The 27794-nt window shown below is 45.5% G+C and overlaps 1 protein-coding gene across 2 annotated transcripts in view; it reads left to right on the plus strand.

Moving 5' to 3' along the window:
- GPSM1 (G protein signaling modulator 1) overlaps positions 1-27794 on the plus strand; it is a 112998-nt gene that overhangs the window by 80519 nt on the left and 4685 nt on the right. Inside the window, exon 12 of one of the 2 annotated variants that reach the window (XM_087704540.1) lies at positions 27479-27638. In XM_087704540.1, coding sequence (XP_087560666.1) covers positions 27479-27638 — 160 coding nt within the window. Of the gene's footprint in view, positions 1-5114; positions 5913-27478; positions 27639-27794 lie in introns of those variants that run through there. The other variant, XM_087704541.1, reaches the window with a different exon arrangement.

Below are 27794 nucleotides of genomic sequence, written 5' to 3' on the forward strand. Positions count from 1 at the left end.
CAACTGGACTTTCTGATTCCAGAAAGTAAGTCCAGTTGACTCCTGAAAAAGCACTTTTGGGACAACCATCACCCTGGTTGACTGAGACTATCCATAGCCCTCGTCCTTTTCATTTTAACACCAAAGGATGAACCATTCTCTGCCTCTCCATTTTGCTGTGTTCGGACAATTCAAGAGATTTATCTTGTCTGCTTGCACTAGATCAATGTTTTCCAAAGGGGAATTCTGAGAGTTGAAATCCATCCATTTTAACATTGTTGTTAATTGTGAATTTGTGTGCGACCCATTGTGACCCCATGGACAACGTTCTTCCAGGCCTTCCTGTCCTCTACCATCCTCTGGAGTCCATTTAAGCTCACACTGACTACTTCAGTGACTCCATCCAGCGACCTCCTTTTCTGCCATCCCCTTCTTCTTTTGCCCTCCATCATTCCCAGCATGAGGCTCTTCTCCAGGGAGTCCTTCCTTCTCATTAGATGGCCAAAGTACTTAAGTCTCATCTTCAGGATCTGGTCTTCTAAAGAGCAGTCAGGGTTGATCTCCTCTAGGACTGACTGATTGGGTCGCCTTGCAGTCCAAGGGACTCGCAGGAGTCTTCTCCAGCACCAGAGTTCAAAAGCCTCCATTCTTTGGCGCTCAGCCTTCCTTATGGTCCAACCTTCTCAGCCATCCGTTGCGACTGGGAAAACCATTTTAAAGTTACAAAGTTCGAAAAACACTGGCTTATAATGATATCTTCCCTGTCTGTGATTCTATGATTCATTGTATGGTGGATTTTTAGGAAACCTGTGGCTATTTTGAACAGAACACAGCCAGGAAGCATCTTTGGCTCAAGTTAATTGGAGGGTAAATATAACATACATAAATATAAACTCACTTGCTTATGTTTAATTCCTGGGTTTGAAAAACGCATGTTATAAAACTCTTTTTTCCCCATTCATCTATTTTAGGGTGGATGGTAAAAACAGTATCCTTACTTTTAGCAAAATGAGAAAGGATGGAAAAGAAAGAAAGAGAGCTGACACTTTTAAGAGAGCAACAATCCAGGCAATGAGGAGAAAAGAATCACAATTTTATCTTTGTTGTGGCCCACCAGCAACAGTGCTGGCAGCAGATTCGGACAGTGAGGAAGTTAGGGAGGAACATGGGCCAGTCCTGGAGTCTGGGGAAGGATTGGATGAGGGCTGTTTGTCGGAGGCAAAGAGCTGTATGCCAGTTATCAGCTGCCTTCAGAGTCAGGCACCAGTGAGGCAGAAGAACAGCTGGAGCCTGTTCCCAGTGTGCGTATGCGGAGAGTTGCCAGATGAAGGGAACAGCTAAAGAACAGGGGTCGACTTGGGAGTAAGGCCACAGGTGGACAGTGAATGGCCCCTCCCAGAGGAAATAAAAGAGGAGCGAAAAGGGAATGGAGTTTGCAGGAGTCCATTAGTTGGCTTAATTGGTTCGTGACTCTCCGAGGCTCCTTGCCAAGTTCTGCAGAGATCGGCCTGGCAGCTCTCCAAGCCAGATAAGGTCTGTGACTGTAAATCCTCCATTGAAAGACTTTGCTGGATGTGAATGAGCAGAATTCACAGTCAATTAATAAAAGGAAGTTTTGTCGGGGCCAGGAGTTTGCTTCAACCTCTTGGGGAGACCTCGGTCAGAACAATCTTACGATCTCTGAAGGACAACCCACAGATCTGTTTTGGAGGTTTTTCTAACACCAGGGGCTACGGTACCGTTTATTCAATTTTGCAATTATTTATACCAGTGTGTAGCTAGAGCTTTTTATAGCTTAGATATTAGTTGTGATATTTTAAGGGTTTTTTTTTTTTACTTTACATTTTCAACACTTACATCATGGCTGTTAATTTTAGCAGTTGATGAAGTTTAAAACCCTAAGCTGCAAAATCAAAGCCTCCAGAGATGCTGAAAATGAGTTAGGTAATATGAAACTAGCCAAAACAAAGGGAATATGCAGAAACTTAATAACGTGACCTGAAAAAAAGAACTTTAAAACCATCTCAAAGCAACCTTTAAAAATACTGAAAATAGAGCTTCAAAGAAAAGAACTGTGATTGTCTAGTTTAATGGAAAGAAGGACTAGGGGAGACATCATAACAGTCTTCCAGTATCTCAGGGGCTGCCTGAAAGAAGAGGGAGTCAAGCTATTCTCCAAAGCACCTGAGGGAAGGACAAGAAGCAACGGGTGGAAACTAATCAAGGAGAGAAGCAACTTAGAAGTAAGGAGGAAATTCCTGACAGTGAGAACAATTAATCCGTGGAACAACTTGCCTTCAGAAGTTCTGAATGCTCCAACACTGGAAGTTTCTAAGAAGAGATTGGACAACCATTTATCTGAAGTGGTGTAGGGTTTCCTGCCTAAGCAGGGGGTTGGACTAGAAGACCTCCAAGGTCCCTTCCACCTTTGTTATTCTATGTTCTGATGCACAGTTCCTAGTTGGAAATTGTGCATCGAAGAACATTAACAGTTTGTGACTCCTGACTCCAGAACTCCATTGTGCCTGGCGTTCTGTTGACATTAATGTTGACAGTCATCCTTACTGGATGTCATTTGGCAATACGATAATGTAAAGATAGAGTGTGCAAAATAAATTACAGCTAGTCCTTGATTTGTGGCTACAACTGAAAACAGGATTTCTGTCATTAAGCGATGAGATCATTGAGTCATGCCTGATTTTAGGAACTTTTCTTTTGCGGTGGTCGGTAATTAAATTTTTCTTCCCTCACTGACTTTGCTTATCTGAAGAGTCCTGTGTTGTGGGCCCCCAGCGGCCAGGGGATCTGGCAGCAAATTCGGACAGTGTGGAGGTTGGGGAGGAACCTGGGCCAGTCTTGGAGTCTGGGGAAGGCTCTGATGAGGGCTCTGTGTCGGAGGCGGGGCGGGGGGGCAGAGCCATATGCCAGTTATCAGCTGCCTTCAGAGTCAGACATCAGTTAGGCAGAAGAACAGCTGGAGCCCTTTCCCAGTGTGCGTATGCACAGAGTTGCCAGACGAAGGGAACAGCTAAAGAACAGGGGTTGACTTGGGAATAAGGCCACAGGTGGACGATGAATGGCCCCTCCCAGAGGAAATAAAAGAGGAACGAAAGGGGAGTGGAGTTTGCAGGAGACAATTAGTTCGCTTCAGTGACGTGCGGTGAGGTTTATGGCTGGTGAGGCACTGACACAGTGGTGGGTTTCAAAATTTTTTTAGACTTGTGGACTTCAACTCCCAGAATTCCACAGCCAGGCATGCTCAGTTCCGATTTAAAGCAACAGCATTTGTTTTTCTCCTTTGCAAAAAAGTTTCCTTCATTCTTTTTCTTCTCCCTCCCCCTCCTTCCTTCCCCCTCTCTCAAACAGACACATGCACACAGAGAGGTTGGATTGGACTATCTCTCCTACTCTCTTCCCTCTCTCACTCACTCTCTCTCAAACAAACACAAACATAGAATTTGGGTTGGAGCCGATCCGAGCCTTTGCAGGCGGAGCCACGTTGCTTTTTCAAACTTGTGAAGCTGGGCTTATATAGTTTTATCCAGCTCTGTGTGTGTGTGTGTGTGTGTGTGTGTGTGTGTGTGTGTGTGTTTGAAAAAGCAACGTGGCTCTGCCTGCAATCAAACTACACTTGGGGAGGGAATTACACTTGAGGATGAAGTTTGAATTCCTCCCCCTCCCTCCGACCCACACATACCTTTTCCAGCTGTTTCAGAGAGGATTTCAACTCTGCTCTTGCCTGTCATCATGAAAAGAAAAAAAATGTAAAAGAAAAAAGGCAAGAGCTGAGGTCAGGCTGAGCTAGTTGCTGCCAGAGTCACCGTGGATGACTCTGCTTAACTGTTTAAAAAAGCCTCTAAAAATTCCTCACCTACGTCAGGAATTTTTCGGCTTTTAACCCTTGCTTAACTCTGCTCGAGTGATCATAAAAAGTCAGACTAGATGAAGCATGTCGTTCTCCTGCCTCCTCCTGTAGAGGGCGCTTTTTAGAGGCTTTTTTAAACAGTTAAGCACTAAGCAGAGTCATCCACGGTGACTCTGGCAGCAACTAGCTCAGCCTGACCTCAGCTCTTGTCTTTTTCCTTTTACATTTTTTTTTCTTTTCATGATGACAGTGGTGAGGCTCTGCCTCCCCTGACTGCACGTCCCTGGTTTGCTTCATTGGTTCGTGACTCTCCGAGACTCCTTGCCAGGTTTTGCAGATAACGACCTGCCAGATAAGGTCTGTGACCACAAATCCTCCCTTGAAAGACTTTGCTGGATGTGAATGAGCAGAATTCACGGTAAATTAATAAAAAAGGGTTTGTTTTTTTTGTCAGGATGAGGATTTTGCTTCAGGCTCTTGGGAAGTCTTGGTCAGAACACCCTGGATGTAACCATCATGCCCTTTCTCGTAGTTAAAGTTTTTTTGATTCAATTCTATGGATTCAAGAGCCTTGGTTTCCTGAGGGACCAGCTGAGGCAGGTCCTTACACAATCACTAAATCTGACTTACAAAACCCATTGTTAGGTGGATGTTGCCTGCAGCCCTCTTCAAAAGAAGCCATCCTATGACTGAATTTGCTGAAGTTTAAATCAAGCCATGTGAGACAAACTTGCCCATTGGTGCCAACACCAATCTTAGGAAAGAGTGGCCATCAAAGAACTCTAGTCTGTTCCTTGTTTAGTTCTAGGGACAAACCAAGATTCTGAATTTCCTCAAGCAAAACCCTCAAAAGCCCAGAAAAGGTGCCCTTTCAGATACTGCCTTGTAGAAGAACAAGCTGAGTGGGATATTCGAAATTTCCATACAGAACTTAGTAACCCACATATTGCTTCCCTGATTTGTAATCCTATGACAGGGGTGGGTTTCAAAAAATTTTCAAACCTACTCTGTGGGTGTGGCCTCCTTTGTGGGAGTGGCTTGCTGGCCATGTAACCTGGTGGGAGTGGCTTGCTGGCCATGTATTCATTCTCTCTCTCTCTCTCTCTCTCTCTCTCTCTCTCTCTCTCTCTCTCTTCCTTTTGTCTCTCGGTCCCTTTTTCCTTTTTTTCTTTCATCTCTCTTTTTTCTTTTTTCTTTCTTTCTTTCTCTTTCTTTCTGTGTGAATCTGTCTGTGTGTGTGTGTGTGTGTGTGTGTGTGTGTGTGTGTCAGTGGTGGGTTTCAAAAATTTTTGGAACCTCTTCTGTAGGTGTGGCCCACCTCTGTTCTATGTTGACAAAAGGAGTCCAGCAAGAAACCCACTTGAATGACCTCGATCAAGTCTTTGGAATCCTGGCTATATTGTTGTTAGTTGCGAAGTCGTGTCCGACCCATCGCGACCCCATGGACAACGTTCCTCCAGGCCTTCCTGTCCTCTGCCATCCTCTGGAGTCCATTTAATTGCACGCCGGCTGCTTCGGTGACTCCATCCAGCCACCTCCTTTTCTGCTGTCCCCTTCTTCTTTTGCCCTCCATCTTTCCCAGCATTGGGCTCTTCTCCAGTGACTATAAACTTGTAGATGGATATATATATATAATTTTTTCCGTAGTTCCTCTTACAAAACATTCCTTCCTTGCTGTAAAACCTTCCTGGCTCTCCAAAACAGATTCTCTTAAAAAGGCAACTTGCTGGAACAGAGAATAATAAATCCAAGTGGCCTGCAGTCCATGAAACTCCCAATATTTTATTTTCTCTTAAGAGTCTGGAAATTCTCATTTGTCTTAGATGTGTTTTGGGGGCCACTGGTGTGCGTTTTGCGTGTCATTTTTAATATTTCTTCACTCCCCTGCTTAAAAATTACGTTGGTGCAGTCTTTTTTTTTTTTTTTGCTAAAAAGTCTAAAAACAGCATTTACTCGATGCTTTTCAACACACCTCCTTTGCAAATTTTTGAAGCGTGCTTTCTGGAACATGTGTCTTGCGGCCTTTGCTAGAATGAGAAATCAAAGATTATTTTTTTTTTAATCCCTTCAACAGAAATAGATACCGAGGAGGACAGTATTCGCCTTCTGACAGGCACTTGCTGGCCCAAATCTTTGCCAAAGTTTCCAAAACAAGAAATCCCCTATCACCATGCAAACTGAGGAAAGGTAATCAGCAAAATTTTGGCAAGGCCATGCTCCAGATTGCTTTGAGATGTTGGTGATGTGGAGAACCTCTGGCTGGAATCATGCAAAATTTCAGGAATTAGTCACTCCATACCTGGATGCACTGTCTCGTGTCTCATCTTTTCTCATTTTTCTATCTTTCCTAGTATCCTCTCCTATTGGTGTCTTGTGATTTATCAATTGTTGTTTCTAGCTTATGATTAATGATTGTAACTATGATATATGGCCAATGACCTATCACTTGCTGTTTATATGTACACTGTGAGCTTATGTAGCAGAGAAAAATTCATTTTGTGTCCAATCACACTTGGCCAATAAAGAATATATTCTGTTCTGTTCTATATTCTCTTCTCTTCTAAATTCTTGTCTTGTCTCCTATTCTATCCACCTCGCTTTCTCCCTATATTCTCTTCTGAATTTTTTCTTTTCTCTTCTCTTCTCATCCCCTCCCTATATTCTCTTCTAAATTCTCTTCTCTCCTTCTCTCTCCCTACACCTATATTCTCTTCTCTTCTAAATCTCTTCTCTAAATCCTCCTTCCTTCTTCCTCTCCTTCTCCTCTCTTCTCTTCTCCCTCTCCTTACATTCTCTTCTAAATTCTTTTCTCTTCTCTCCCTACCCCTATATTCTCTTCTCTTCTAAATCTCTTCTCCTCTAAATCTTTTTTTCTCTTCTCTTTCCTTCTTCCCCTCCTTCTCCCTCTCCCTATTTTCCTATCTTCTCTTCTCTCATCATCCCCATTCCTACCACCCTAAAAGAGTGGCACCCCATAATTGAGCGCGCTGAGTATTTCAATGATGCATCAAAAAACATCTTAACTAGATTCACACAAGGCACCTAGTCCATGTTGACAGAATTGCTAACTGCCTTCAAGTAATCCTCATCTTATGACCCTCCTTTACTGACCATAGGAAGTCAGGATTGTGCTGAGAAATATGATTTAAAAGCTGCCCTTGTACTTACTGTGACAATATCCCCAGTCATGTGATCAAAATTCATCACTTGGCAAAAAATGATTGACAGTCTCTTCCATTTCTGAGTGGCCTAGGGAAATGGTTGTGGCAAAAGTCAACACCCAAGTCAGTTCCCCTTCCACCAGAGAAACTGTCTTTGACATTTTGGCCTGGCCTTCCTCACAGGGTTGATGTTGCAGAGAAAAAACCAGGAGGAGTCCAATCGGCCTTTTGCTTCTGGATGAAAAGGGGGAGCCAATCAAACCAATAAATTGTGGGTGCTCCATCACTGGAGGTTTTAAGAAGAAACTGGACAGTCACTTGTCTGAGATGGTATAGCTTCCAGTCCAGGAAGACCTCCAAGGTCCCTTCCAGATTCTATTCTGTTCCGATCTTGTTCCTATTCTATTCTATTCCCCATTCTGTGTTGTGTTTTCTCTTCTCTTCTCTTCCCTTCTCTTCTCTCCCATTCTATTCCTGTAATCTATTTTATTCTGTAACCTGTTCTGTTCTATTCTATTCTATTCTCTATTCTATTCCCTGTTCTGTGTTGTGTCCTCTTCTCTCTTCTCTTCTCTTTTCTTCTCTTCCCTCTCCCATTCAATTCCTGTAATCTATTTTATTCTGTAACCTGTTCTGTGTTATTCTATTCTATTCTCTATTCTATTCTCTATTCTATTCTATTCTATTCCCTGTTCTGTGTTGTGTCCTCTTCTCTCTTCTCTTCTCTTCTCTTCTCTTCCATCTCCCATTCAATTCCTGTAATCTATTTTATTCTGTAACCTGTTCTGTTTTATTCTATTCTATTCTCTATTCTCTTCTGTTCCCTGTTCTATGTTGTGTCCTCTTCTCTCTTCTCTTTTTTCTTCTCTTCCATCTCCCATTCAATTCCTGTAATCTATTTTATTCTGCAACCTGTTCTGTGTTATTCTATTCTATTCTATTTTCTATTCTATTCTATTCTCTATTCTATTCCCTGTTCTGTGTTGTGTCCTCTTCTCTCTTCTCTTCTCTTCTCTTCTTTTCTCTTCTCTTCTCTTCCATCTCCCATTCTATTCCCGTAATCTATTTTATTCTGTAACCTGTTCTGTTTTATTCTATTCTCTATTCTATTCTCTATTCTATTCTATTCTATTCTATTCCCTTTCTGTGTTGTGTTCTATTCTATTCTATTCTATTTATTAAATTTATAGGCCGCCCAATCCCGAAGGACTTTTATGAAATAAAAATTTCACAAAAAAAGGTAAAAAGACAAACAGAAGAAAACAGATTAAAAGAAACACACCATGCACCCAGTCTAAGCGGGGCTGGACCTCGGTCAAGAGGTCAACAGCCCCAGGCCTGCCGGAATAGCCAGGTTTTAATCGCTTTTCAGAAGGCCATGAGAGTGGGTAGGGTCCGGATCTCTGGGGGTAGTTCGTTCCATAGGCCGGAGCGGTAACAGAGAAGGCCCTCCTCCGAGGTGCCGCCAGCTGACATTGTCTAGCTGATGGCACCTGGAGAAGGCCCACCCTGTGCGATCTTATCGGTCTTAGGGAGGTGTGCGGCAGAAGATGGTCTTGTAGATATCTGGGTCCTGAGCCATGTAGAGCTTTAAAGGTAATAACCAGCACCTTGAATTGTGCTCGGAGACCAATGGGGAGCTAGTGCAGCTCGCGGAGGATAGGTGTAGTGTGGTACACCCAATATCGCTTGCGCGGCTGCATTCTGGACTAATTGTAGTCTTCAAACACTTTTCAGGGGCAGCCCCATGTAGAGCGCATTACAGTAATCCAGTCTTGAGGTGACGAGGGTGTGTGTGACTGTTTGCAGTGCCCCCTGGTCAAAGTAGGGCCGCAACTGGTGCACCAGGCGAACCTGGCAAAGGCCCAGGTTCTCTTCTCTCTTCTCTTCTCCCCTCTCCCATTCTATTCCTGTAATCTATTTTATTCTGTAACCTGTTCTGTGTTATTCTATTCTGTTCTGTTCTGTTCTATTCTACTTCTACTTCTACTTCTACTTCTACTCTATATAAAATAAGCCTAGCATAAAGACAAAACCCCAAACTTTCCCTAAAGTTCTCAACCCCAGGAAAGTATCAAATTATCTGGCCTCACCTATCCGCAAGAGAGTCCATTAAGCTAAAATGGGTCCTTTCTTGTTTGCAGGGCTGTGTGAATGCACTGGGAAGCCAAGCCATTACGTTAAGATGGTTTTATCTTTTACGGAGGAATCGCAAAATAGTAAAACTAGGTTACCTAAACAGCTATTGGCAACATCTACAGGTTCTTCGCATGACTGCTCTTCACCTTGATTGATGAAGGTTTTTCTGTCGCTGAGGGTGTTGGACCTGCAAGCCATTGGGCTTCATGTGTTATGCAAGGCCAGGGAATTGGGCTAATTGAGAAAGGAGGCTATTGCATGCCCTGGGAATATAACCTATTTTGCTTTAGGATATTAGACCACAGTGTGAACCAGCCTGGGTTTTCCTTCCCACCCGGGCAGCATTTTTGCCCTGATCCCCAACTCTTCAATTGTAAACTTTGCAAAGGTTGGGATAGATGCATGCTTTGATTTAGCTCTCTCTCTCTCTCTGTGTCAATCTCTCCCTTTCTCTCTCATTCTCTCCCTCTCATTCTCTCCCTCTCATTCTCTCCCGCTCATTCTTTCTCATTCTCTCTCACTCTCCCTTTCTCTCTCCCTCATTCTCTTTCTTGTTATCTCACTTTCTCTCTCATTCTCTCTCATTCTCTTTCTTATTCTCTCTTTCTTTCATTCTCTCTCTCTCATTCTCTCTCTCATCCTCTCACTTTCTCTTTCCCTCAGTTTCTCCCTTTCTCTCCCTTTTTCTCTCATTCTCTTTCTTATTCTCTCTCTTTCTCTCTCCTCTCTCTCTGTCTATCTCTTTCTCATTCACTCTCAATCTCTTCCCTTCTCTCTCTCTTTCTCTCTCTCTTATTCTCTCTCTCATTCTCTCTCAATCTCTCCCTTTCTCTCTCATTCTCTTTCTTATTCTCTCTTTCTCTCTCTTTCATTCTCTCTCATTCTCTCCCTCATTCTCCCCCTCTCATTCTCTCTCTCATCCTCTCTCTTTCTCTTTCCCTCAATTTCTCCCTTTCTCTCTCTTTTTTTCTCATTCTCTTTCTTATTCTCTCTCTTTCTCTCTCCTCTCTCTCTCTCTCTCTCAGTCTATCTTTCTCATTCACTCTCAATCTCTCCCCTTCTCTCTCTCTCTGTCTCTCTCTTATTCTCTCTCTCATTCTCGCTCTCATGTTCTCTCTCTCATTCTCTTTTTCTCATTCTCTCATTCTCATTCTCTCCCTTTCTCTCTCCCTTTCTCTCTCTCTCTCTTTCTCTCTCAATCTCTCTCTCTCTCTCCTTCTCTCTCTCCTTCTCTCTCCTTCTCTCTCTCTCTCCTTCTCTCTCTCTCTCCTTCTCTCTTTCTCTGAGGCCAAACATTTAATTCCAATAATTTGGGGAGCTACCTGGGGACCACGGCCCTCTCAAAGTCAGTGAGCCATATCCAGTTCTCCAATCTGAATGAAGAAGAAAGCTTATGACTTTTTTCTTTTTTAAAAATTTTTTTTCAACGAAAGATAAAATATCAAAAAGCAAAAGAAGAGGAGTTAGGGACAGGGATGATTAGGGAAAAGGCAGCGCCAGGAGGAAGGAGGGAAAAGGGTGAGAAAAGGAATACCAACTTTCTTATACAGAACTAAAATTAACCTCTTACTCAACAATAATAGGCTGCAATTCTATAATCCTAAATGCCCCAAAGGTGCTTTTTCAAGAGGCAATGAACTGAAGAAGCTTCTTGGATGAGAAGTGAAACGTCTTCAAAGAAAAAACCCAGACAGTCCCATTGCCTCCTGAAAAAGCACCTTTGGGACAAGCCTGACCTGGAGGACAAAGAATTTCCATAGACATATGATCATAAACAGTTCTGACCATCAAATCCCAAAACTAAGTTTTAACTTCTGGCAGTTTCTAGCAAGAATTCCCACAGTAGTAAAGATACTTCATTCCTGCCGGTAGAAAGCAAAGGACTAAGCCAGAAACGCCACCCAATGATCCTTCAAATACAGTCAGGATATTATTTGGGCTTGGTGTGAGACGCACAATCTTGTTCGTTTCTTCCGCTGCTCCCATGCTTAGAAGCATCCTGGCTGCTCCCAACCCAGATAATTCGGAGGGAAATACAGGTGTACTCCTTGACTTCCAGCCACAACTGAGCCAAAAATTCCTGTCGCTCCGTGAGAGAGTTATGTGAATTTTGCTCCCTTTTGCCCCCTTTTCTTGCCACGGTCATTAAAATGAATTGCTGCAGTTGTGAAGAACCCAGTTATTAAGTGAATCTGGCTTCCCCATTGACTTCGGTCGTCCGGAGGTTGCCAAAGGGGCATCTGCACTCTGCAGTCGTCATAAATACGAGTCAATTGCCAAGCGTCCAAATTTTGCTCGCCTGACCATGGGGATGATGCAACGGTCATAAGGGTGAAAAACGGTCATAAGTCAGTTTTTCAGTGCTGTTGTAACTTGAACAGTCAGTAAATAAACTGTGGTGAGTTCAGGATTCACCTCTTCTGACCGAGGCTTCCGCAGCAGCACGAAGCCGAGCCCCCCTCCCGATAAGCCCATTTTATTTAATTGGCAGTGAATTCCTCTCCAGCAAAATCTTTCCTCTCCCACAGTCTTTCAAGAGAGTTCCCAATTACCAGGGACGTGCAGTCAGGGGAGGCAGGGCCTCACCACTGTTGTGATGAAAAGAAAAAAAAAATTAAAAGGAAAAAGGCTGAGGTAGTTGCTGCCAGAGTCACAGTGGATGACTCTGCTTAGTGATTAACTGCAGCGGGAGGCGAGAGAACCACGTGCCTCCTTTAGACTATCGTTATGATCACTTGAGCAGAGTTAAGCAAGGGTTAAAAGGCAAAAAATTCCTTATGCAAAGGAGACACGTGGTTCTCTCGCCTCCTCCTGCTCTGGCAGCAGCAACTCTTGCCTTTTTCTTTTTACATTTTTTACATTTTCATCATGGCGGGCGGACAAGAGGAGAGTTGAAATCCTCTGTGACACAGCTGGAAAAGGTATGTGGGTCGGACGGAGGGCGGGGGGAGGAATTCAAAATTATTATAATTTAATTTGTAAGTAATTTTTTATTGTAATTTTTGTGTGTGCGTGTGTTTCTTTTTTCACTTCACTCAAACAAACTCTCTCTCAATTTGAGAGAGAGTTTGTTTGAGAAGAGAGGGAAGGGGCAGAGGCAGGGAGGGCAGCCTTGTTTGGGAAGAGAGGGGCAGCCCGCCAGCAGAAGCAGGTCTTTTACTCGCCTCTGCTGGTGGGCTGGCGCTTTCTTTCTTTTGCCTGCTGTGCCCCCCTTCCCTTTCTCCTCTCCCCCTCCCACTGGGAGCCCGGTCCTGCTCCCCTCTCCCTTTCCTCCTCCTCCTCTCCGCTTTCTTCACTGGCTACCGCCTCGCCCCCCCGCCTCCTCCGTCCCCGCTGCTGTGTCCGACAGGCATCTCGCGTTTATGGCAGATATAAATGTGAGACGCCCGTTGGACACAGCGGTGGGGACATTGCTTCTCGCCGCTGCCGCTCTCTTACCTCACCAACCATAATCCTCACCGCACATCACTGCCAATTACCGACTTTGATCAGGCTTGGAGAGTGGCCAGGCCGATATCTTTCACACGCCACAATACTTGGCAAGAATGCAGGAAGGAACTAATGGTCTCCTGCAAACTCCACTCCCCTGTTGCTCCTCTTTTATTCCTATGGGAAGGTCCATTCATCCTCCACCTTACTCCCAAGTCAACGCCTGTTCTTTAGCTGTTCCCTTCATTGACAACTCTGTGCATGCGCACACTGGGAACAGGCTCCAGCTGTTCTTCTGCCTCACTGATGTTTGACTCTGAAGGCAGCTGATAACTGGCATACGGCTCTGGCCCCCTCTCTGCCTCCGACACAGAGCCCTCCTCTGAGCCTTCCCCAGACTCCAGGACTGGCCCATCTTCCTCCCCAACCTCCTCACTGTCCGAATCTGCTGTCAGCTATGCTGGACACTGGCAGGCCACAACATTGCCTGTATCTTCTCCCTTAAACCGATCATCTTCATTGCCCCAGGTGAGTCTCTCCTGCGAACAGGCAATCCCTGACTTATCCATTTAACAACCGTGTGAAGTTATATCACTGAAAATGACTTATGGCTGGTCCTTGACTCTGTGACCAACATTCAGATGCTGGGAAACCAGTGTTTAATTTACACAGTTTCAAGCATCCCAGAGTGATATGATCCCCATTTGCAACTCTTCCAGATGGCTTCCAACAAGCAAAATCAAAAGAGGAACCTGGCTTCACTTAATGACTGTGATTCACTTAACAACCACGTGATTCATTAAGTGAGTTTTGCCCCATTTTACGACCTTTCTTGTCGCAGTTGTTCAGTGAATCACTGCCATCGATAAGTTAGGAACACGGTCGTTACGGGAATCCGGTTTCCTTTGCTTGTCAGAAGGTCACAAAAGGGGATCGCGTGACACGGCAATGGTCATAAGTATGAACCAATTGCTGAGCGTCCAAATTTTGATCCCAAGGGCACGATACAAAGTGTGAAAAACTGTCATCAGGCACATGATTCATTGCCATTTCTAACTTTGAAATGGTCACTAAATGAACTGTTGTAAGTTGAGGACTCCCTGTAATTGCTTTGCTTAGGGAGGGAAATCCCAATTGTGGTCACAAGTCAAGGATCACGCGGCAACTGTTACGGGCTTGCCCAATTTGCAGAGAATGGACCAAAGTCTATTGGGATGCGGTGACTCAGTGGCTAAGACGCTGAGCTTGTCCATCAGAGCGGTAGGCAGTTTGGCGGTTCGAATCCCTAATGCCGCATAACAGAGTGAGCTCCCATGACTTGTCCCAGCTTCTGCCAACTGAGCAGTTCGAAAGCACGTAAAAAATGCCGTGATCCGACAATTGCGCGCTAGACAAATGCACGGCGACAAAACCGCGGCGACAAAACTGCAACGTCAAAAGCGCACCCACAAAAGCGCAATCAGGGTTAGGGTTATAACGTTGTTTTCGCATCCCACTATGTTGTTTATTGATGGCGCACTTTTGTGGGTGAGATTTTGATGTCACGGTTTTGACATCGCAGTTTTGTCGCCGCACATTTGTCTAGTGCGCATTTGTCGGTGAACCAAAAATGCAAGTAGAAAAATAGGAACCACCTTTGGTGGGAAGGGAACAGCATTCCGTGCGCCTTCGGCTTTGACTCATGCCGGCCACAGGACCACGGAGGGAACAGCTCTGGCTCTTTGGCTTTGAAACGGAGATGAGCACCGCCCCCTAAAGTCGGGAACGACTAGCACGTATGTGTGAGGGGAACTTTTACCTTTAATCCAAAGTCACTTTTTTTTCTCCAAACTCAAATTTCACAAGCCAGGTTTTGCAATGTGACCCTTAACCAGGGGGTGGGGGGTGGGAAAGCTACGTGCCACCTGAATTCCCCTGTCCCCACCGTTACAGAACATAACCTGCCCTGGAGATTCCTCCGCAACCTTGTATTTTCTTTTAAATTTAGATTTCTTCTTTCCTCTTCTCGATCCAATGGGCTTGGGTAGGATTATAAGCGTGGGAGGACTAAATTTAGAGACTTGGTCTCGTTCCACTTGAGTCTTCCTGCTGATATAATAGTCTCTCGGGTCATTTAAAAAACATTTAATTCCTGCCCCTTAAAGTCGCCGGACTTACTTGACAAGGTGATTCTTTGTTAAAGAAAAAATGGATTTGACAATCTCTCCTCCCTGGGGGGAGCGAAATGCAGGCTTTTTAAAAACAGATTAACAGAATTAGAAGGGACCTTGTAGGTCATCTAGTCCAACCCCCTGCCCAAGCAGGTGATCTTTCCCCATTTCTGACAGATGGCAGTCCTTCTTGAAAGCCTCCAGGGATGAAGGCAACTTCTGTTCCATGGGTTGATTGTTCCCACTGTCAGAAAATGTCTCCTTATTTCCAGGTTGAATTTCTCTCCTTGATCACTTTCCATCCATTATTCCTTCTCTGGCCTTCGAGTGTTTTGGAGAATAGCTTGACCCCCCCCCCTCCTCTCTGTGGCAGCCCTTCTAATATTGGAAGACTGCTATCCTGTCTCCCCTGGTCCTTCTCTTCACTAGAGTAGCCATGCCCAGTTCCCATAACCGTTCTTCATGTTTTAGTCTTCAGATCTTTGATCATCTTAGATAGATTCAGTATAACAGAGATGGAAGGGACCTTCTAGGTCATCTAGTCCAACCCCCAACCCCAGCTCCTCAAGTATTGGAAAACTGCTATTCTGTCTCCCCTGGTCCTTCTCTTCACTAGAGTAGCCATGCCCAGTTCCTACAACCATTCATTGTGTGTTTTAGCCTCCAGTCCTCTTATCATCCTGGTTGCTCTTCTCTGCGCTCTTTCTAGAGTCTCAACCTCTTTTTTATAGCATGTGACCAAAACTGGATGCAGTACTCTAGGTGTGGCCTTACTAAGGCTTTATAGAGTGGTATTAATACCTCACTTGATCTTGATTGTATCCCTCTGTTCATGCAATTTAGGATTGCATTGGTTTTTTGGTTGCCGCCGCACAAAGCTAGCTCATATTTAACTGGTTGTGCACTAAGACTCCAAGATCCCTCTTACAGTCACTGCTATTAAATCTTCTTCATTTGCACCTGTGAGACCGGCTATCAAAGCAACCAGGTGCTCTGTTTGGCTGCCCAGTGTATTTCTGTTTTGCTATATCCTCAGTGGCAACACTGGAGGGGAAAGAAATCGGCTAATAAAATTCTAAAATAATTATTTTAATAATAATCATGTTATTATTATAAAAGTATAATCTGGTTTGGAATCTCTTGAAACTCAGCCAAGAAGAAAAGAAAGGATTTTGTTGTTGGTGGTTGCAAAGTTGTGTCCGACCCATCATGACCCCATGGACAACATTCCTCCAGGCCTTCCTATCCTCTACCATCCTCCGGAGTCTATTTAAGCTCACACTGACTGCTTCAGTGACTCCATCCAGCCACCTCCTTCTCTGCTGTCCCCTTCTTCTTCTTTTGCCCTCCACCCTTCCCAGCATGAGGTTCTTCTCCAGTGAGTCCTTCCATCTCCTTAGGTGGCCAAAGTCTTTGAGTTTCCTCTTCAGGATCTGGCCTTCTAAAGAGCAGTCAGGGTTGATCTCCTCTAGGACTGACCGGTTGGATGGCCTTGCAGTCCAAGGGGCTCGCAGGAGTCTTCTCCAGCACCAGAGTTCAAAGGCCTCCATTCTTTGGCGCTCAGCCTTCCTTATGGTCCAACTTTCACAGCCATCCATTGCGACTGGGAAAATCATCGCCTTGACTAGACGCACTTGTGTTAGCAGGGCGATGTCTCTGCTTTTTAGGATGCTGTCTAGATTGACCATAGCTTTCCTCCCCAGGAGCAAATGTCCTTTGGATCCTGTCTTGCCAAGGAGCATGTCTACTCCCTCTTCCCTCCCGGCTCCTCTCAATTTGTCACTATTTTTAATTATTCTTCCCCAGGTAATCAGGTCTAATTTTAAAAATTACCTCTCTGCCTCGGCCTCTTAAGCACCCAAACCTCCGTCTCCCTCCACAGAAGGATTTGACGATGTTTCTGAGTGATTTAGCTTTACCTTGTTTCATTAGGAAAGTGATTCGAGAACATCTACCCAAGATGACCCTGGGTACCTAACTGCACATAACTGGACAACTTGTTTGCAGTTATGTGCAAATAAAATACCGTAGCAAGCCCAGAGTTTCTAGGATGATCCATTGAGATTTTCATAGAAATTTTGAATTTGGTCTGTTTATGCCAAGTGAATTCATCCATCGCCTTAAGCTGGAACCACTGGGCTTAATGACACATGAAAGAGAGTAGAAGAGAGAATAGAGTAGAATAGAGAGGAGAGGAGAGGAGAGAGTAAAGAAGAGAACAAAGGAGAAGAGAGAGAAGAGAAAAGAGAAGAGTAGAGAAAAGAGTAGAGTAAAGAGTAGAGAAGAGAGTAGAGAGTAGAGCGAAGAGAATAATGGCGAGGAGAAGAGAGAAGAGAATAGAATACAGGAGAGGAGAGAGAAAAGGGGAGAGGAGAGAATAGAGAAGAGAGTAGAGAAGAAAATAGAGTGGAGAGTAGAGAATAGAGAAGAGAAGAGAGAATAGAGAGTAGAGAAGAGATTAGGGTAGAGATAATAGAGTAGAGAGTAGAGAATCGAATATAGAGAATAGAATAGAGGAGAGGGGAGAAAAGAATAGAGAAGAGAAGAGAGGAGTAGAGAAGAAAATAGAGAGTAGAGAATAGAGAAGAGAAGAGATAATAGAGAGTAGAGAGTAGAGAATTGAATATAGAGAATAGAATAAAGAAAAGAGGAGAGAAAAGAATAGAGGAGAGGAGTAGAGAAGAAAATAGAGTAGAGAAGAGAGTAGAGAAGAAAAAAGACAATAGAGAGTAGAGTAGAGAGTAGAGAATAGAATAGAGAATGAGAACAGAACAAAAGAATAGAAAAAAAATTAAATAGAATCAGAATCAGACACAATAGAATTTAGAGGTCTTCTAGTCCAGCCCTCTGCTCAAGCAGGAGAACCTACAGTATTTATCATTAGATAAGTGATTGCCTAGTCTCTTCTTGAAAACCTCCAGTGATGGAGCACCCACAATTTCTGGTGGCAAGCTGTTCCACTGGGTAATTGTTCTCAAGGTCAGGCAATTTCTCCTTAATCCCAAATTGCTTCTCTTCTTGATTAGTTTCCACCCATTGTTTCTTGTCCTGCCCTTTGGGGTTTTGGAGAATAATTTGACCCCCCTCCTCTTTGTGGCAGCCCCTCAAATTTGCCAGAATCAGGGTTACAGGTAGTTCTCAACTTACAACATTTATTTAATGACGATTAAATGAAAATGACTTATGGCCATTTTTCACACTTATAACCGTTGCCGCCTTACCATGGTCACATGATCAAAATTCAGACACTTGGCAATTGACTCACACTTATGACGGTTGCAATGTCCAGGAGTCACGCGATCCCCTTTTGCCAACTTCTGTCAAACAATGTTGACGGGGAAGTCAGATTCCCTTAACAAATGGGTTACTAACCGCAATGATTCCCTTAACAGCTTTGGCAAGAGAAGTCGTAAAATGGGGCAAACCCCATTTAACAAATTTCTCACTTAGCGACAGAAATTTGGGACTCATTTGTGGTCGTAAGTCAAGGACTCACTGTATTTCTTGGAGCCTCTCTTGTTATTATGCCTCACACAAATTGAGGATGGTGTGTGGCGGGTGTATCCAGCCAAATGTGCTTTGTCAATATATGGTTTGTGACAAGATGCTGGTAGTTATTCAGCAAACCGTCATTCAAACAAACCCTGGCTTCCTACAGTAAGTGACCCCGGGCTCCAGCTTAGCTCTTCTCTACCCAATGAGAATCAACGGAGGTACTAATACCACTCTATAAAGCCTTGGTAAGACCACACCTAGAGTACTGAATAAAATAAAATAGAACAGAATAGAATAGAAAATATGGAATGGAATGAAGAATAGAATAAAAGAAAATATGGAATGGAATGAAGAATAGAATAGAAAATAAAATAAAATATGGAATGGAATGAATAGAATAGAATAGAGTAGAATAGCATTCTTTATTGGCCAAGTGTGATTGGACACACAAGGAATTTGTCTTTGGTGCAGAAGCTCTCAGGGTAGATAAAAAACCCAGTTTCAGTCACCACACTATTAAAAAAAACGTGGAGACTCTGGAAAGAGCGCAGAGAAGATCAACCAGGATGATGAGGGCACTGGAAGCTCAAACATACGATGAACGGTTGCAGGAACTGGGCATGGCTAGTCTAGAGATTCAACCTGGAAATAAGGCGGAATTTTCTGACAGTGAGAACAATCAACCCATGAAACAGATGTTGTGAGAGCTTCATCACTGGAGGCTTCCAAGAAGAGATTGGACTGCCATCGGTCAGAAAAGGAGTAAGGTCCCCTGCTTGGGTAGGGGGTTAGGCTAGATGACCTACGGGGTCCCTTCCAACTCTATTCTGATTAATTGATTGATTCACACCTAGAAATAAGGATAAAATTTTTGACAGGGAGAACATTCAACCAATGGAACAGAAGTTGCCTTTGGAAGTTGTGAGAGCTTCATCCCTGGAGGCTTTCAAGAAGAGCCAGGACTGCCATCTGTCAGAAATGGTGTGGGGTCTCCTGCTTGGGCGGGGGCTTGGACTAGACGACCTACAAGGTCCCTTTCAACTCTGTCAATCTGTGTGTGCCTGTAATCTGGGACTGCTCAATGTTGGGGCTGAATCGGCAAGACGATGCCCCCGAGGAAACCTCTTTTTGACGGGCAGTGTTCTTCTCTTTCGGCCTCCTGGAAGGAAACCAGGCATCTCTCAGCAGTGGGTGTGCAATTGAAGGCCTCCCTTGGACTAATTGAAGGAATGGTAGTTCTTCACATTCCAGTAAAATAGCTCAGCCGGGGACGGAAGACTCCACCCTTCTCGTAGTTTATTTCTTTTCTTCCCTTCTTCATTGATGCGGTTCCACCTGCTAAGCCTAGCACTACGAGCGTAGCTGGCAGGGCCCTCTTTAACCTCCCACCTGATCTTGCAGGGGGGTTGGGCGTCTGGCTGGTTGAAGGAGAACGTGGCTACCTTGCCACGCATCGGTCCCCGTTTTCCTTGGCTTAAAGGCGCCTCTGCAGCTCGACTCCTCTGCCAGCTGGGCCAAATCTTGGAATGGAGTTCTGTCCAAATTGAAAGCAGTCACCTCCTTGCTCCAGGGAAGGAGCAAGTGTGGAGCAAGGAGGAGCAAACCCTAAGTGTGCCATCTTGGGATGGGCAGCTGTATGAAATCGATTCATAAATACATATAAAATAACAAAGCCACAGGCGCATCCTCTGTTGCATTACCAGAGGGATTGAGTCAGGGTCATAATTCCACTCTATAATGCCTTCATAAGACCACACCGGGACGCGGGGGCTCAGGGGCTGAGATGCTTAGCTTGTTGATCAGAAAAGCTGGCAGTTTGGCAATTCAAATCCCTAGTGCCGCGTAACGGAGGGAGCTCCCGTGACTTGTCCCAGCTTCTGCCAACCTAGCAGTTCAAAAGCACATCAAAAATGCAAGTAGAAAAATAGGGGCCACTTTTGGTGGGAAGGGAACAGCGTTCCGTGCACCTTTGGCGTTGAGTCATGCTGGCCACATGACCATGGAAACGTCTTCAGACAGGGCTGGCTCTTTGGCTTTGAAACGGAGAGGAGCACCGCCCCCTAGAGTCAGGAACAACTAGCACCTATGTGCGAGAGGAACCTTTACCTTTACTAAGATCACACCTAGAGTCCTGCATCCACTTGCCTGGAGTAGAATCTCCTGCTTGGACAGCGGGTTGGACTAGAAGATCTCCAGGGTCCCTTCCAACTCTCTTCTTCGGTCATTCTTTACTTCCTTCACCAGAAACCTTTCAACTCCCTAGTGCAGGGGTGTCCAAACTTGGGAATTTTAAGACTTGTGGACTTCAACTCCCAGAATTCCTCAGCCAGCATAGTTGGCTGGAGAATTCTAGGAGTTGAAGTCCACAAGTCTTAAAGTTCTCAAGTTTGGACACCCCTCCCCTAGTCCATTAACCACTGTCAGGAAATTTATCTTTAATTCTAGATTGGATCTCGAATGATTCCCCCCTTCCCCCAATTACTTCTTGTCCAGAATAGAATACAATATAACAGAGTTGGAAGGGACCTTGGAGGTCTTCTAGTCCAACCCCCTGCTCAGGCAGGAAACCCTGCACCATTTCAGACAAATGGCTGTCCAGTTCCTTCTTGAAAACCTCCAGTGATGGAAGCAGCCACAACTTGTGCTGGCAAGCCGTTCGGTTGGTTCATTATTCTCACCATCAAGACGTCCTCCTTCAACCTGGGATCTTCCTAAGGAAGCCTTCCCCCCCCCACCCCAAAAAAGGGGGCAGGATTTGGAGGCTCTTGGCTCCCCCCTCGGAGCAGCCCCTTCTCCCCCCTCCGCCTCACGCCGGGCCTGGGACGACTCGTGGCTTGGCGGGGCGGGGCGCGTCGCCTCCCCCGGCTTCTCCCGGGCGCTGGGAGCGGAGGAAGAGCGCGCAGGAGGAGGATGAGCCGGGCCGGCTGAGGGAGGGAGCCGCCGGGGCTTCTTCGGCAGACGCCAGCTGGAAGGAGCCGGTGCCGGCAAGCGGGGCTCCTGCACGGGCTTCTGCAAGGGGGCGCCCGCGGGGGGAAGGTCGCCTGAACGGGCAAGTTGGAGAAAAGTTTGTGTGTCTGTCTGTCTCTCTGTCTATTAGTGTGTGTGTGTGTCTTTTTGTTTGTGTGTTCCTGTGTTCGTATGTCTTTGTGTGTGCATGTCTTTGTGTGTCTGTCTCTCTCTCTCTCTCTATGTATTAGTGTGTGTGTTTGTTTGTGTGTGTTTGTTTGTGTATGTCTGTGTGTGTGTGTGTTTATGTGTTAGTGTGTATCTCTCTGTGTGTGTGTGTGTGTTTGTATGTGTGTTCCTGTGTTTGTGTGTGCCTTTTTGTTTGTGTGTGTTCCTATGTTTGTGTGTGCATGTGTTTATTTGTTAGTGTGTGTGTTCATGTGTCTGTGTGTTTGTATGTGTATTCGTGCGTGTGTGTGTTTGTGTTAGCCCTGCTTTCTTCAACCGCGATCGTTGGAAGCAGCCCCCCCTCAAAGCGAAGCGTGGAAGCCGGGTGGCGGTCCGGTGGGGGGGTGCCTCCCCCCACCCTACCTGGAGCTCAAAAACCCACCCTGGAAATTTTCCCGCGGGTGCCTTCAAGGCTGCTTCTTCCCAGCCGATTCCCCCCCCCTCCCCTCCAAGGCAGCTTAAACTAGCCCGGGTAAACTAGCCCGGGTCATTTGCCCACTTGGGTAAAATAGAAAATCGGTGGGATCCGCCTGCCTCCCCCCCCCCCCGCCCTTCCAGCCGCGCAGTCTGGGATGCTGGGGGCTCCTTTTCCAGAAGGGCCGGTGCTTGATCTGCTCGACTTACCAGAGCGCTGCGTCTCAATCTTAGCAACTTCAGTTGTTTTTGTTTATTTATTCAATGTATTTGCCAGCTGTCTCCCCACCAGTTTCTTTCTGGGGGCTTTAAAGCCCCACCTGGCTCTCTTCAGAACCCCCTTTCCCCAGGTTCCACCCTGCCAGGTCAAACAGGGTGGACATGGGCTTCTTTAGCCCCTTCCCCTAAATATGGCCAGCGGATGAAAGATAGGAAGGGTCTCTTTTCAGGGGATAGCAGGTCTCTCCCATAAAGCTTGGAAAATCTGGCTCCACCACCACCACCACCGCCCCCCAAGGATGACTGCATTATTAGAAGCTTTACTTGTCACCCGGCTCTTGTGACCTGGGACGTTTTAATGTGTTTAGTTTTGTAGTTTTAATTTGGTTTTAGATGTTGTTGGGAGCCAGCCACAATTAGTTAAAAGATGGGCAGCTAAGTGTGAGAGAGACTGTGGGGAGGGGGGAAGAAAGGAAAAGAAAGGAAAGGAGGAAAGGAGGATAGGAAAGGGGAATGGAAAGGAAAGGGGAAAGGAAAGAAAAGGAAAGGAGGGGGGAAGGAAAGGAGGAAATGAGAAAAGAAAGGAGGGGAGGAAAGGAAAGAAAAGGAGAGGAGAAAGAAGAACAGAGGAGGAAAGGGGAAAGGAAAGGAGAAAGGACGCACAGTATTCTGGGAACATACTGGCTGGAGAAAATTCTGGTAATTGTCCACATACCTTAAAATCATCTAACATTGAGAAATATTGCAGTAGTGGAGAGACTGACAGTTCTGTGCTGTGCTAGGTTTCTTTAAACAGTGGGGTGAGGCTGATTAGATGCAGTGGCCGTTTCCCCTGGCATCGGAGAATGGGAGTTTCACCTGGCTGTCCTTTGTACAAGGCGCCATGCCAACACTGAGCCAAAGGGTGAACTCTCTGTTAACGTAGGGACTGCCAGGAGGCAGAGGTCCCGTGACCAGTTGCTCTGCCATTGGCATCGGCACACACCTGCTCCTAATAACCCCTGTGAGGAAAACACATCGGTTGTCTTGAGCTTGGAATCCAGTGGGTTGGGGTTGATCAGAAAAGGTGAGACCACCTGAGTTTTTGCTGTGGCAGATTAACACAGCTCCTGCCCTCTACAAGAAGCACGAAGTGGTTGTGGGCTAGACTGGACGAACCCCCAGAGATAAACCAAGGACTAATAATTCTGCACTGCTGCTAAGAGAAAACACAAAGCTCTTCGTGAAGTCCCCAGGAGTTGAGGAACATGGGTGCGTGCGCATGCGTGCCCATGTATCCGTTTTCCTCTGACTCTTTTTACTGATCGCACCTTTGTCAGGTTTACCCTGAAGTGAGGGGATAAACCTGAATCTTGCAAGCCACAGCAATTGTAAGGGGTGGGATGGACTTCAACTCCCAGAATTCCCCAGCCTGCATTCTGGGTGGGAGTCGAAATGCCACCCCCCCCCCATCTTAAAGCAGCAAAACGCGCCTTGGATGAAAGTGGAGCTCCATCTAGAATGAAATTCTGGACATCCTCATCCAATGGATCTCGTTCTGCTTGATTCTGTGATGCTTGTCAATTCCCAACGTCTTGTTTTGAGAATAAGGTTGAGAAACAAGAGTCTTAGAGGGACGACACCCTTGTGAGATGGGCTAGGCTGAGACGAGTGACTGGGCCAAAATTCCCCAGGACGTTTCTGCGGTTGGAGGGAGACTTGAACCCGGCTCTCCCCAGCTTCCCTGCTGGACCACTCTATAGACCAGGGATGGCTAACCTTTTCATCATGCTGAAAGCCCTAATGCAATGTGTGTGTGACACCCCCCCTCACGCCCCATCCCCTGCGCATGCACGTGTGGCACCCCATGGTCCACCCACCCCAATGCATGCATTTGTGACCACCTGTGCTCCCCCTGCATATGTGCGCATTGTAAAGTTTCCTAACAATGCCTGATTCATAGAAAGCGACTCAATATTGTAGTACAAAAAGCAGTGATTTATTAACAGCTTCATTGGATATTATCCGCAGCCATTTCTTTGCTTTCTTCATCTGCTTCTGAACTTTGACCCTGTCCCTGTCCTCCCTTCAGTCTGTGTCTTAAATCACGTTACCCAATAGTTATATCCATCTCAACCCAGTTATTGTAATCTGAGTTCCGGCTCCGCCGACACTCTGCATGGAATGTCAACACCGGGAGTTGACACGCATGACACACCCACACCGCATTTTGGGCCCAGTAGGTCTCTCACATCACAGGTACAGACAGACTGCCGTAGGCTTACAGGCTAGGCATGGGTCAGATGCACCTGGAGAACAAATGCTGTTTTTCTGGAGGTGTTTTGCTGGCAGGGAAATTCTGGGGTTGAAGTCCACAAGTCTTAAAATTGTGGACTTCAACACTGGTTGACAATTTGACAGCTTGCTGTCAGAAGTTGTCGGTGCTCCATCACTGGAGAAAAGCCACTTGTCTGGAGTGGCATGCTCCTGCTTGAGCAGGGGGTTGGACTAGAAGACTTCCAAGGTCCCTTCCAGCTGTATTCCGATTCTGGCTTAAGAATCTCTTGTTTACAGCACGGAATAACTGTTGTGAATCGGAGAAAAGACTTGTAATATTGCTAATTTGGACACACGGTTTAGAAATAATCCCGCAGAGCAAAGAACCTGGTATCCTCCTTTTGGCTCTACAATGCAGGCAGCTTTTAAAATCGCGGCCAATAATTTTAGACTCTTATTTCTAAATACGACTTTTGGGAAGATGGACACCTTTTCCCCTCCCTTCGCCCAGCCTTCCCATGTCTTTGGGGTATTTCTGTTTTCTTCTCTTCCAGCAACCCCCTTAGGTAACTTTCCATTATTGTGGAGGCAACAAGCTAAGAAGATTTTGTGGGGGCTTTTTTTTTTTTCAGTGGGGTAAAGAGACAGTTTACTCTCAGGAACATTATTTATAACCAGCAGGTGACATCGCTGAGAAACTGTCTGTTGAAGGGAAATGGTTTAACTCTCTCCAGTGTGGAGTTTAACAGAAGCAGCTGAAAGAAACACAGACAGACGCTGGAAATATTTCACAGCTCTGAAATCACACATTGTTTCTCTCCCCCCCCCCGAGGGATTTTGAGAGTCCACTTACTCTTGGACGTTGTAAAGGAAAAAGAAGTTGTAACTGCTGGATTTCCTATATTTAAAGCCGGCTTTGTCGGCTGAGCTGCCTCCTGCTTGAGCAGGGGGTTGGACTAGAAGGCCTCCAGAGGTCCCTTCCAACTCTCATTTCTGCTCCAGTTGCTCGAGATTTGTAGCTGCATTGGGAAGAGAACAGCCTCCCTTTGGTGCTTCCTATTTCAACATATTCCACCACAGTGAGGTGGGGAAAAAATCAAGTCAGCACCCACAACAGGAGGATCAATTTGACCTCACCATTCAGGATCCAGTCTTAATTAATTTATTTATTTTTGACCATATCTTGCAGGCACATCTTCCTTCTGCAAATGTGTGGCAGGACAACTATTCAGTCATCTAGGCATCCTGAATGCTGGCATGTGGGCAGGGGATGATGGAGCAGCAGTCAGTTGCCCGGGGGGGATAGGGTGCTTAAATACAAGCTTCGGACACCATAGATAAGAAGATAAGATGAGACGAGATAAGATGAAAGATAAGAGAAAAGATAATGAAAGTTGATGATAAAAGATAAAAGATGATGTCAGCCTCTGTTTTGCGGCTTGCTTTTCAGCTGCCATTGAAACGGGGAGGGAGGGCATGGTATTTGGGTGAGGGAAATAATCTGTACAGGAGGACTGTTAATTGGGAGTTGTTCTCACCATTCGTTTGCGCATGTGGAAGGAGGCGAACTATCCGGCATACCAACCTGATGATGCTTTTTTTAGTAAATGTCTTTTTATTTTCCATTTTCATTTTCGTACAGTCACATATATACTGTGCATAACCGGGGCCATATAACATTAAACAATAAACACAGCCATTCCTCTTATCAGCAGTACCCCCCAAAATAAAAACCCAATGTACCTCTTCGACCCTCCATACACCCTTTCTTTCACCCCCCTCCAACTTTCCATCTTCCCTCCATCATTCCCTCTACCCTACTTCCCCTCCCCCTCTACCACTCCTCTCTCCCGATACACTCCCTCCCTTCCTTCTCCCCCTCCCTCCAGTCCTCTCTCCCACCCTCTCTACCCCTCTTTCTTCTATCCCTCTACTCCTCCATTCGGTGTATTTCTACAATCTATTAATATATTCAGCTTGTCCTATTTTTACAGTGGAATTAAAGAGCAACAGTATACAAGTGCAGTCACGTTACCTTAAAATCTAACACATACTATGTATCCTCCCCTCCCCCCAACACCCCACCTCCCTCCCCCCCCCCATGATGCTTTTTGAAGATGTCTCCCACCTGACAGCTGTGGTGATATACGATTGGACTATGGACTGGGGTTCCAAGGGGAGGGGAATGAATCATGTATTGATATCTATTGCTTTCTCGCTCTTTTGCTCAGATCCAGCTTTGCTTAGCTTCTCATTACTTATAATCAGTAAAAGTACACTTAATTCTGCAAAATGGAGTTGAGTGGTTTCTTTCTTGGTTATTAAGTGAAGGAGCTGTGACAGATGATAAAAGATAACTTTATTGTCATTCTTTTTATTGCGAGCACACTGGCCCACATTAAAAATGAAATTCTGTTGCCTCATCTCCAGAGAAGGTGTGTATCTCCCCAAACACACACATAGTACACATATACACATGATAAATCAATGGTCAACAACTGGTGTCCCATGGACCACTGGTGGTCAGTGAGAAAATTTTAGGGGTCCGCAGAAAAAAATTATTTGCATTTTTTTTATATTCCACTAAATACTATTTATCCTTTTTAAAAATTCATATTAGTCGTTCGCAGGATTTAAAATTATGAATTTGGTGGTCCCTGACGTCCGAAAGGTTGGTGACCCCTGTGCTATATACATACATATTTACCTGCGTGTGTGTGTGTCTGTGTGTGTATGAACATTGGGACTCTGTGGCTAAGATACTGAGCCTGTCAATCAGAAAGGTTGGCGGTTCAAATCCCTAGTGCCGCGTAACAGAATGAGCTCCTGTGACTTGTCCCAGCTTCTGCCAACCTAGCAGTTTGAAAGCACGTAAAAATGCAAGTAGAAAAATAGGGACCACCTTTGGTGGGAAGGGAACAGCGCTCCGTGCGCCTTTGGTGTTAAGTCATTCTAGCCACATGACCACGGAGACGTCTTTGGACAGCGTTGGCTCTCCGGCTTTGAAACGGAGATGAGCACTGCCCCCTGGAGTCAGAAACGACTGGCACATGTTTGAGGGAAACCTGTACCTTTAAGATTTTTTTCCGAGCTCGTGGAAGGGAAAAATCAAACCCAGTGGTAGTTTCACCTAACCATTTGGTGTGATGATGTTCAGGGATGTCCAACCATCTCCTTTCTTTCAATCATCATTGCAGAAAATCAATCGAGCCCCTTCCAGCGAGGACTGCTTCTTTGACCTCCTGAGCAAGTTCCAGAGCAACCGGATGGAAGACCAGCGGTGTCCTCTGGAGGACGCCCAGAGAGAGTCGGACGAAGCAGCGGCTACCCCTGTCCCTGCCCTGGAAGAGGCACAGAGTAAGTAGGCCAGTCTTATTTAAGTAAGAGGAAGTGAGGCTTCCCTGAAAGCTCCGGAGGGCAAAAAATGACCCTACAAGCAACCCAGAAGTGACTTCCGGTTTGCTCGTAGGATCATTTTTTCCCTCCTGAAGGATCCTCAACGCTCCGGAGGGC

The sequence above is a fragment of the Thamnophis sirtalis genome, unplaced genomic scaffold, assembly GCF_051295495.1.
Source record: "Thamnophis sirtalis isolate CommonGarterSnake01/CBP01778 unplaced genomic scaffold, rThaSir2_p1.2 scaffold_2, whole genome shotgun sequence".
Classification (NCBI taxonomy): Eukaryota; Metazoa; Chordata; class Lepidosauria; order Squamata; family Natricidae; genus Thamnophis; species Thamnophis sirtalis.